Source organism: Ovis aries, chromosome 12 (assembly GCF_016772045.2).
Source record: "Ovis aries strain OAR_USU_Benz2616 breed Rambouillet chromosome 12, ARS-UI_Ramb_v3.0, whole genome shotgun sequence".
Taxonomy (NCBI): domain Eukaryota; kingdom Metazoa; phylum Chordata; class Mammalia; order Artiodactyla; family Bovidae; genus Ovis; species Ovis aries.
Genome location: NC_056065.1, coordinates 54,055,974 through 54,067,964, shown reverse-complemented (window position 1 = coordinate 54,067,964; position 11,991 = coordinate 54,055,974). Strand labels below are relative to the sequence as shown.

The 11,991-nt window shown below is 41.4% G+C and overlaps 1 protein-coding gene across 2 annotated transcripts in view; it reads left to right on the top strand.

Annotated features, from left to right (window-relative positions):
• Nucleotides 1-718: 718 nt before the first annotated feature.
• CFAP107 (cilia and flagella associated protein 107) overlaps nt 719-11,991 on the top strand; it is a 31,525-nt gene continuing 20,252 nt past the window's right edge. For both annotated transcript variants that reach the window (XM_027975882.3, XM_027975881.3), the window contains exon 1: nt 719-1,053. In XM_027975882.3, coding sequence (XP_027831683.1) covers nt 940-1,053 — 114 coding nt within the window. In that variant the 5' untranslated portion in view covers nt 719-939. The remainder of the gene's footprint in view (nt 1,054-11,991) is intronic.

Here is an 11,991-nt window from a genome sequence, read left to right as displayed (position 1 = left end):
TGAGCCAGCCCTCCATTGGTAGATATCTAGATGGTTGGTTCTTGATTTTTTGGCTTAATGAATAAGCAAAGTCATTGTCTTTATCCCATTGGACTGAGCTCTGTTGGGAAGGAGCCCTGGTCTAGCCACTGATGCATTGTACTAATAATTCCAGGTCAGTGCTCTGAATGTAGCATATGCTTGATAGAATGACTGTGGAATGAATGAATGAAGATGACCTGAATGAATCATATTTATTAGCATTCTTCCTGGAAGCCCCTTAGGCAAAGGGGCAGACAGGCATTGAGTAGAGCCCAGTGGTAAAAGAACTGAATCAGAGTGGATTTAAATCTCAGATCTCCACATGTGTGACTTGAGGTAGCTACTTAGTCCCTCTTTACTTCAGTGCCCTCATCCATAAAATGGGTACAGTTATGGCACCTGCTTCATAGGACTCTTTGAGGGTTAAACAAGTGAGTACATGTAAAGGTCTCAGCATGGGCCTAGCACGTCAGCGTTCATTAAATGGTAGAATGTGATCATCTCAGCTCATCTAGGTATAAAAATGCAACATGCATGATACCTCTTGGTAACCAGGAAGTTACATGACATGGAAACCAGGTCCTTCTGGCTCCTGCTTTTGTGGTGACTGCTGTTGGTTTGATTTGCCTTTTTAACATCAATTTTGCTTCTGAGGAATCAGCTGCCCCCTTAAGGAGAGTATTTATACTCACAGTCTATCACCATGGAGATTGTCAACAGTAGGGAATCCAAGATCACATCACCTCTTTCTGGAGGCTGAAAGTGGACTCTCAGGGCCCTTTAATCCTGCAAATTTAGCTGGGTGTCATCTACATTCTGACTGCTAAAAAGAAAAAAAGGCACCCCAAACTCAGCAGCTTCATAACATCTCCCACCCCGAAAACTTAAACTGTGTCAAGGCAAAGAAGCTTGGGACAAATGCAGTTTCTTACTGCCGTAAGTCCACAGTCATCCTCCACGCCAAGTTGGAAGATTGAGACCAAGTATTCAACAAGAGTGCTCACTGGAAACTGGACAGAAGAGAGGAGGAAGGTAAGAAAAAAGAAGGTGGACAGAGGGCTCAGAAGGAGACCTGGCAGGGAGGATGAGTGAAGGCATTGTGTGCGTATGTGCTCAGTCACTCAGTCATGTCCAACTCTCTGCCACCCCACGAACTGTAGCTCGCCAGGTTCCTTTGTCCATGGAATTTTCCAGGTAAGAATCGAGCGGGTTGCCATTTCCTACTCCAAGGGATCTTCCCGATTCAGAGATTGATCCCTTGTCTCCTGCATTAGCAGGCAGAGTCTTTACCACTGTACCACCCGAGGGTATTATTATTTCTAAATCAAGGGCCACAAATACTTAGATCTTAAGAAGGTAGCATTAGGAACTCTGTGCAGAGAGACTCCCTAACACAGAGGAGTTACATTCAAGCAGTCGTCAAAGTCCCCATTTATATCTTGAAAACATCATAGTACAGGTGTCAATAAGGTTGTGCCTTGAAGTTCTATAGTCAGTGGAGTGTTTCTAGGCATCCAATGTTCTTTGTTCCTAATTCAGCCGCATCTTGATTTGAAGAACATCTGCTCTCCCTGGGTTGGTCCTTCCAGATGTATTACCTGCCAAGGCAGGCTTGACACTCCTTGTCTTGATGTCCAGGGATGAACTTCTGCTCTCTGGCACCTGTTCCACAACTTTGCCCTGCCTGTGCATTTCACATTTCACTTTCAAACCAGAACAGGTGTGCTCTTGGTGTTCCTATGTATCTTAAAGACCATCTCAAAATACTTTGCCTAAATTGACCTGCATAAAATTGTGTATCTTCATTTGTGGCAATCAAGACTGGCCCACCTAAGTTTCTGCAGACATCTAGATATCTTCATATCTTCTTGGAAAATAGTCAAGGGAAAGAGGGTGAGACAGAATTGTCAGGTTTGCTGTAAGTGTGGGAAAGGTTAATAGTGACTTCTGAGAACTAGAAAAGGCTCTTTTCATGTGGGAACTTTAGCATTTGTCACTCTTCTGGTCAGACATGGCTTTTGGCCATTTTTAGCTCTGACTGCACTTGTCTTTGTCTGTGGAGTAAGTGTGTGTGTGTGTGTAATCCAAGAGCAAGAAAGACTGGTTAAGCAATCCCATTGAGCTCCTGTATGCAGAGCAGTACCCGGGGAGATTATGGGCTGATCCTACACTGACTGAGAGGAGATTGCATAAAGAAAGCAGAGTTGGAGCAATTTCAGAAAGATGGCACACTAAGAAGTTCCAGGTCCCTTCTTTTCCCATGGAAACACTTAAAAAGCAACTATTAGCCTAATTGAAAGAAATATATGGGAGCTCTGGAAAACAAAGGTCTATAGCAAAAAAAATCAAATGCCCATTTTAGAAAAAGTCACATTCAAAATGGTAGGAAACTCCATGGTGTTTTTACCTGCCCTCCCCTCATTCCTGCCCGAGCACAGCACGGGGCAGCGTGGGAGAAGCACCAGTTCCCAGCTCCCAGTTCCCTCCCTGGAACACAGAGGGAGTGGAGCAACACTGTAACTTGTCTGGAGGCTGCCGGAGGGATTGGTCTCTGTTTTGCTAACTCAGAGCTCAAACAGGAAAAAGTGGGTAGTTCATATTTCAGGCTAGGAAGAGCTTGGAAAGCAGCAGTGGTCAACAGTTAGTGAAAGCTGACAGGGGACTACAAACTTGCAAAGGTCTGGGGATAAGAAATTATGGGTAGAGAAATGCAACAGAACATCTAAGACTCTGAAAAGAAACCAGAGAGAGGCTTCTTGGAAAAATAAAGGAATTTTAAAGCAGCTGTGTATACAAGGAGAAATAAAAAGCACAGATACACACAGACACAGAGTCATAGGCAGGATGCATGCTCATGTTCAGAAAAGTTGGAAGAATAATTAAAACCTTTATATCTGACTGACTCCAAGACTCAGAACATGCCCACTACTTAGTAGAGATCTTTCCTTGTGTGGAGCCAGTCTGCAAAGACCAGGAGAGATGGCTGTTTTTCTCTCAAGTGCTCAAAAAACAAACAAACAAACATAAGACTTAAAAAGAAACAAGAAAATATGGTCCACTCGAAAAAAATTAAGTGGCAGAAACAGTCCCTGAAGAAACACAGGCAGCAGTAGTACCAGAGAAAAACTAAAAAATAAAACAACAACAACAAAAACTTGTCTTAAATATACTTAAAAAGCTAAAAGGAAATGTGGACAAAGAATTGAAGGAAATCAGGAAAATAATATATAAGCAAAATGAGAATATTAATGAAAGATAGAAATTCTAAAAAGGAATCAAACAGAAATGTGTGTGTGTATACTCAGTCGTGTCTGACTCTTTGTGACCTCATAGATTGTAACCCACCAGGCTCCTCTGTCCATGGAATTCTCCAGGCAAGAATACTGGAGTGGGTTGCCATTTCCTCTACCAGGGGATATTCCTGACCCAGGGATCAAAGCCATGTCTCCTGCATATGCAGGCAGATTCTTTATCCCTGAGCCACCTGGGAAGCCCAAATAAAAAAATGGAATTGAAATATACAGTAACATTTATGAAAAAAATTCACTAGAGACATTCAAAAGTGGGTTTGAACAGACAGTAGTAAGAATCAGAAAACTTGAAGATAGATTATTTGAAATTATTGAGCCTAGGTAGCAAAAAGAGGAATGAATGAAGAAACATGAGCAAAGGCCAAAGACTTGTGGGACACCCTCAAGTTGACCAATATGCTGACTATGGGATAAATTAAAAGAGAAAAGGGTAGAGAGATTATCTGAAGAAATAATGACTGAAAACTTCCCAGACTAGATATGGATCTACAAATCCCAGAAGCTCGGTGGAGACCAAATAAGTTAAATCCTCAGATACACAGAGACAATTATAACCAATCTGTTGAAAGTCAAAGAAAAAGAGAGAATCTTCAAAACAGCAAGAGAAAAATGACTCATCGCATACAAGGGAGCCCTAATAAGATTATCATTAGATTTTTCAGCAGAAACTTTGGAGGTCAGAAAACAGTGGGGTGATATCTTTAAAGGGCTCAGTCCCCGCAAAGCAAAACCTAAATAAAACCAAACCCCACCCTCCCAAAGCCCCATCCCACTACTGACTGAGAATAGCTCAGCCAACAAAACTTTCCTTCAAAAATGGAGAAATAAAAACTTTCCCAGATAAACAGAAGCTGAGGGAGTTCATTACTGCTACATCTTCCCTACAGGAAGTGCTAATGGGAGTCCTTGAAGTTAGTATGGAGAAATGCTAAACAGTAACTTGAAGTTATATGAAAATATAAAGACCCCTGGTAAAGATAAATGCACAAGTATAGACACCATCATTATTGTAATTTTGGTTTGTAATTCCATTATTTTCTACACAATTAAAAAACACAAAAGCATAAAATATTATAAATTCATGTTAATGAGTACACAGTATATCAACATGTAATTTGTGACATCAATAACACAAAACGAGGGAGGGCAAAGCTATATCAGAGTAGGTTTTTATTAATGAGTTAAGGCAAGATAGTATGAATTTAAAATAGATTGTTATGCAATTTGGATGGACATAGAGATTATCACACTGAGTGATAAGTCACATAGAGAAATAATATATGACATCCCTTATATACAGAGTCTAAAAAGTAATGATACAAATGAACTTACTTACAAAGCAGAAACAGACTCACAGACTTAGAGAATGAATTTATGGTTCCCTGTGGGGGAAGGGAGGGGAGAATGGATAATTAGGGAGTGTGGGATAAACGTGTACACACTGCTATATTTAAAATGAGTAACCAACAAGGACCTACTATATAGCACAGGGAACTCTGCTCCAGGTTATGTGGCAGCCTGGATTGGAGGGGAGTTTGGGGGAGAATGGATACATGTGTATGGATGGTTGAGACCCTTTGCTGTCCACCTGAAACTATCACAATATTAATCAGCTATACTCCAGTATAAAATAAAAAGCTAAAAAATTAATTAAAAAATAAGATAGATCACTATTAATTTAAGATGTTATGTATAATTCCCATGATAACTATGAAGAAAATCTCTCTAAAATATACACAAGAGGAAATGAGAAAGAAAAATAGGTCACTACTAAAAATTAAATAAACACAAAGAAAAGTAGTAATGGTGAAAAGGAGGGACAAAAAGCCCTATAAGACAAAAAAGAAAACAAATAACAAAACGGTAAAAGTTAATAACAGTAATTACTTTCTTTTTTTTTTTTTAGTAATTACTTTAAATGTAAATAGATTAAATGCTTATCAAAAGAGATTTGCAGAATGGGGGAAAAAAAACAAGATTTTTTTTCATCCACCATCTATGAGACTGTGTTTAGATCTAAGGACATGCAAAAGTTGAAAATGAAAGACTACAAAAGGATACTCCCTGCAAATATCAACTCAAAGAGAGTGAGGTGGCACTGTATTAATTTCATAGAAAATGAAGTCTAAGTGAAAAAATGTTACAAGAGCCAAAGAAGGGCAGGGTATATAAAAGAAAGGATCAAGAAGAAATAGAAAGTATGAATAGACATATAACTAGTAAGAAAATTTAATCAGTAATCAAAGAGCTCCCCAAAATAAAAGCCCAGGACTAGGTGCCTTCACTGGTGAATTCTACTTAGCTTTTAACTACTTTACCAGAGGGCTTCCCTGGTAGCTCAGAGACCAAGCTCTGCCTGCAGTGCAGGAGACCCTGGTTCCATTTCTGGGTCAGAAAGATCTACTGGAGAAGGGATAGGCTACCCACTCCAGTATTCTTGGGCTTCTCTGGTGGCTCAGCTGGTAAAGAATCCATCTGCAATGTGGGAGACCTGGGTTTGATCCCTGGGTTGGGAAGATCCTCTGGAGAAGGAAACAGCTACCCACTCCAGTATTCTGGCCTGGAGAATTCCATGGACTGTATAGTCCATGGGGTCACAAAGAGTTGGACACAACTGAGTGACTTCCACTTCACCTTAACATAATAAAGACCGTATATGAAAAGCCCAGCAACAATCATACCCATGCAAAGGAATGAAGTTGGACACCTACCTCACACCATATTCAAAAATTAATTCAAAATGAATCAAAGACCTATATGTAAGGTCTTTAGGTCTATATGTAAGACCTAAAATTATAAAACTCTTAGAAGAAAACAGGAGAAAAGCTACATGACATTAAATTTGGCACTGATTTCTTGGATATGACACCCTTAATATAGGGAACAAGAGAAAAAATAGATAAACTGGACTTCACCAAAATTAAAAACTTTATGTATGAAAGAATTTATTATCAAGAGTGAAAGCAGGCTCTTGCAGAGACATATTTGCCTATTTATATTCTTAACAGCATTATTCACAGGAACTGAAAGGTAGAAGTAATTCAGTGAGGAATGGAAAAGCAAAATAGAGCATATACATACGATAGAATATTACTCAATCTTTAAGAGAAAGGAAATTATGAAACATGCTGCCGTGTAGATAAACCTTGAAGACACTAAGTTAAGTGCAATGTTCAGTTCAGTTCAGTTGCTCAATCATGTCTGACTCTGCAACTGCAGAACACCAGGCCTCCCTGTCCATCACCAACTCCTGGAATTTACTCAAACTTACGTCCATTGAGGCGCTGATGCCATCCAAAAACCTCATCCTCTGTTGTCCCCATCTCCTTCTGCCTTCAATCTTTCCCAGCATCAGGGTCTTTTCAAATGAGTCAGCTCTTTGCATCAAGTGGCCAAAGTATTGGAGTTTCAGCTTCAGCATCAGTCCTTCCAATGAATATTCAAGATTGATTTCCCATAGGATGGACAGGTTGGATCTCCTTGCAGTCCAATGGACTCTCAAGAGTCTTCTCCAACACCACAGTTCAAAAGCATCAATTCTTTGGTGCTCAGCTTTCTTCACAGTCCAACTCTCACATCCATTCATGACCACTGGATGTTAAACCATAGCCTTGACTAGACGGACCTTTGTTGGCAAAGCAATGTCTCTGCTTTTTAATATGCTGTCTAGGTTGGTCATAACTTTTATTCCAAGGAGCAAGTGTCTTTTAATTTCATGGCTGCAGTCACCATCTTCAGCAATTTTGGAGCCCCCCCAAAATAGTCTCTTACTGTTTTGACTGTTTCCCCATCTATTTGCCATGAAGTGATGAGACCAGATGCCATGATCTCAGTTTCCTGAATGTTGAGCTTTAAGTCAACTTTTTCACTCTCCACTTTCACTTTCATCAAGAGGGTTTTTAGCTCCTCTTCACTTTCTGCCATAAGGGTGGTGTCATCTGCATATCTGAGGTTATTGATATTTCCTCTGGCAATCTTGATTCCAGCTTGTGCTTCATCCAGCCCAGCATTTTTCATGATGTTCTCTGCCTATAAGTTAAAGAAGCAGGATGACAATATACAGCCTTGATGTCCTCCTTTTCCTGTTTGGAACCAGTCTGTTGTTCATATCCAGTTCTAACTGTTGCTTCCTGACCTGCATAACAGGTTTCTCAAGAGGCAGGTCAGGTGGTCTGGTATTTCCGTCTCTTTCTGAATTTTCCGCAGTTTATTGTGATCCACACAAAGGCTTTGGCAGAGTCAAAAAGCAGAAATACATATTTTTCTGGAATTCTCTTGCTTTTTGATGATCCAGTGGATGTTGGCAATTTGATCTCTGGTTCCTCTGCCTTTTCTAGAACCAGCTTGAACATCTGGAAGTTCACAATTCACGTACTGTTGAAACACAGCTTGGAGAATTTTGAGCATTACTTGACTAGTGTGTGAGATGAGTGCAACTGTGTGGTAGTTTGAACATTCTTTAGCATTGCCTTTCTTTGGGATTGAAATGAAAACTGACCTTTTCCAGTCCTGTGGCCACTGCTGAGTTTTCCAAATTTGCTGACATAATGAGTGAAGCACTTTCACAGCATCATCTTTTAGGATTTTAAATAGCTCAACTGGAATTCCATCACCTCCACTAGCCTTGTTGGTAGTGATTCTTCCTAAGGCCCACTTGACTTCACATTCCAGGATGTCTGGCTCTAGGTGAGTGATCACACCATCGTGATTATCTGGGTCATGAAGATCTTTTTTGTACAGTTCTTCTGTGTATTCGTGCCACCTCCTCTTAATATATTATGCTTCTGTTAGGTCCATACCATTTTTGTCCTTTATTGAGCCCATCTTTGCATGAAACATTTCCTTGGTATCTCTAACTTTCTTGAGGAGATCTCTAGTCTTCCCCATTCTATTGTTTTCCTCTATTACTTTGCATTGATCACTGAGGAAGGCCTTTTTATATCTCCTTGCTATTCTTTGGAACTCTGTATTCAAATGGGTATATCTTTCCTTTTCTCCTTTGCTTTTCACTTCTCTTCTTTTCACAGCTATTTGTAAAGCCTCCTCAGACAGCTGTTTTGCTTTTTTGCATTTCTTTTTCTTGGGGATGGTCTTGATCCCTGTCTTCTGTACAATGTCATGAACCTCTGTCCCTAGTGCAATGTTAGTCACCAAAGACAAATACTGCGTACTGCCTCTTATACAGTGCGTGCCGTGCTCAGTCGCTTTAGTCGTGTCCAACTCTTTTTGACCCCGTAGACCTCCCCCAGGCTCCTCTGTCCATGGGATTCTCCAGGCAAGAATACTGGTGTGGGTTGCCATACCCTCATCCAGGGGATCTTCCTGACCCAGGGATGAAATCCACGTCTCTTATATCTCTTGCACTTCCAGGCAGAATTACCACTAGCGCCACCTGGGAAGATCTGAGGTACAGCAGTGTAGTCAAATTCATAGAAATAGAAAGTACAATGGTGGTTGCCAGGGGCTGAGCAAGGGAAGAACGGAGAGCTGTTGCTTAAAGGGGACAGAGTTTCAGTTTGAGATGATGAAAAAGTCCTGCAAGTGGATGGAGGTGGTTATTGCTCATCAGTGGGAATGTAGTTAATGCCACTGAGCTGCACAGTTAAATGTAGTTAAAAATGGGACTTCCCTGGTGGTCCAATGGCTAACACTGCAAACTCCCAGGGGACCTGGGTTTTGATCCCTAATTAGGGATGCAGCTAATCAAGTCGTTCAGTACTAAAGAACTTGCCTGCCAAAGCAGGAGAACCAAAAGATGAGGGTTTGATCCCTGGGTTCAGAAGATCACCTGAAGAAGGAAATGGCAACCTGCTTCAGTATTCTTGCCTGGGAAATTCCATGGACAGAGGAGCTTGGCAGCCTACAGGCCATAGGGTCACAAAAGAGTTGGACATGACTTAGCGACTGAGTGCACGCACGCACGCACGCACGCACTCACACACACACACACACACACACACACGGAACTAGATTCCATATGCTACAACTAAATAGATTACACATGCCAAGACTAAAAATCCTTTGTGCTACAACTAATATGCACTGCAGCCAAATAAAATAAAAATAGTCAAAATGGTAAATTTTATTATTCATCTTTTATTACAATGAATTTCAAAAAACAATGAAAAATTGTGATATAATAGGGCTTTTCTGGTGGCTCAGATGGTTAAAAAATGCAGGAGACCTGGGTTCAATCCCTGGATGGGAAAGATCCCCTGGATAAGTGAACAGCTACCCACTCTAGTATTCATTTATTTTAAAACGTATTTATTTTTATTGAAGGATAACTGCTTTACAGAATTTTGTTGTTTTCTGTCAAACCTCAACATGAATCAGCCATAGATATACATATATCCCCTCCCTTTTGAACTTCCCTCCCATCTCCCTCCCCATCCTACCCCTCTAGGTTGAGACAGAGCCCCTATTTGAGTTTCCTTAGCCATACAGCAAATTCCCGTTGGCTATCTATTTTACATATGGTAATGTGAGTTTCCATGTCACTCTCTCCATGCATCTCACCCTCTCCTCCCCTCTCCCCATGTCCACAAGTCTATTCTCTATGTCTGTTTCTCCACTGCTGTCCTGGAAGTAAATTCTTCAGTACCATTTTTCTAGATTCCATATAGCATGCTTGGGGCTGGTGCACCGGGATGACCCAGAGGGATGTTGTGGGGAGGGAGGTGGGAGGGGGTTCATGTTTGGGAACGCATGTACACCCATGGAGGATTCATGTCAATGTATGGCAAAACCAATACAGTATTGTAAAATAAAGTAAAAATTAAAAAAAATAGATTCCATATATATATGTGTTAGAATATGATATTTATCTTTCTCTTTCTGACTTACTTCACTCTGTACAATAGATTCTAGATTCATCCACCTCATTAGAACTGACTCAAAGGCATTCCTTTTTACAGCTGAGTAATATTTCATTGTGTATATGTTCTACAACTTCCTTATCCATTTATCTCTCGATGGACATCTAGGTTGCTTCCATATTTTAGCTATTGTAAATAGTGTTGCAGTGAATAATGGGATACATGTGTCTTTTAAAATTTTGGTTTCCTCAGGGTATGTGCCTAGGAGTGGGATTGCTGGGTCATACGGTGGTTTTATTCCTAGTTTTTTAAGGAGTCTCCATACTGTCTTCCTTTGTGGCTCTGCTGCTAAAGAATCGGCCTGCAATGTGGGGGACCTGGTTTTGATCCCTGGATGGGGAAGATCCCCTGGAGAAGGGAAAAGCTACCCACTCCAGTATTCTGGCCTGGAGAATTTCATGGACTGTACAGTCCATGGATACAACTGGACACGACTGAGGTACCTTCACTTTCACTTCACTTTCATACCATCTTCCACAGTGGCTGTATCAATTTGCATTCCCACAAACAGTGCAAGAGCATTCCCTTTTCTCCACACCCTTTCCATCATTTACTGTTTGTAGACTTTTTGATGATGGCCATTCTGACTGGCATACAGCCCCACCACTTCATGGGAGATAGATGGGGAAACAGTGGAAACAGTGTCAGACTTTATCTTTTTGGGCTCCAAAATCACTGCAGATGGTGACTGCAGCCATGAAATTCAAGGACGCTTACTCCTTGGAAGAAAGGTTATGAGCAACCTAGATAGTATATTCAAAAGCGGAGACCTTAGTTTGCCGACTAAGGTCTGGCTAGTCAAGGCTATGGTTTTCCCAGTGGTCATGTATGGATGTGAGAGTTGGACTGTGAAGAAGACTGAGCACCAAAGAATTGATGGTTTTGAACTGTGGTGTTGGAGAAGATTCTTGAGAGTCCCTTGGACTGCAAGGAGATCCAACCAGTCCATTCTGAAGGAGATCAACCCTGGGATTTCTTTGGAAGGAATGATGCTAAAGCTGAAACTCCAGTACTTCGGCCACCTCATGCAAAGAGTTGACTCATTGGAAAAGACTTTGATGCTGGGAGGGATTGGGGGCAGGAGAAGAAGGGGATGACCGAGGATGAGATGGCTGGATGGCATCACTGACTCGATGGAGGCGAGTCTGAGTGAACTCCGGGAGTTGGTGATGGACAGGGAGGCCTGGTGTGCTGTGATTCATGGGATCGCAAAGAGTCAGACACGACTGAGCGACTGAACTGAACTGAACTGATTCTGACTGGTGTGAGGTGATAACTCATTGTAGTTTTGATGTGCATTTCTCTAACAATGAGCAAGGCTATGGTTTTTTCAGTAGTCATGTATGGATGTGAGAGTTGGACTGTGAAGAAAGCTGAGGGCCAAAGAATTGATGCTTTTGAACTATGGTGTTGGAGAAGACTCTTGAGAGTCCCTTGGACTGCAAGGAGATCCAACCAGTCCATCCTAAAGGAGATCAGTCCTGGATGACCATTGGAAGAACTGATGCTAAAGCTGAAACTCCAGTACTTTGGCCACCTCATGCGAAGAGTTGCCTCATTGGAAAAGACTCTGATGCTAGGAGGGATTGAGGGCAGGAGGAGAAGGGGATGATAGAGGATAAGATGGCTGGATGGCATCACTGACTTGATGGACATGAGTTTGAGTGAATTCTGGGAGTTGGTGATGGACAGGGAGGCCTGGTGTGCTACGATTCATGGGGTCGCAGAGTCGGACATGACTGAGTGACTGAACTGATCTGAACTGAATAATGAGCAATGTT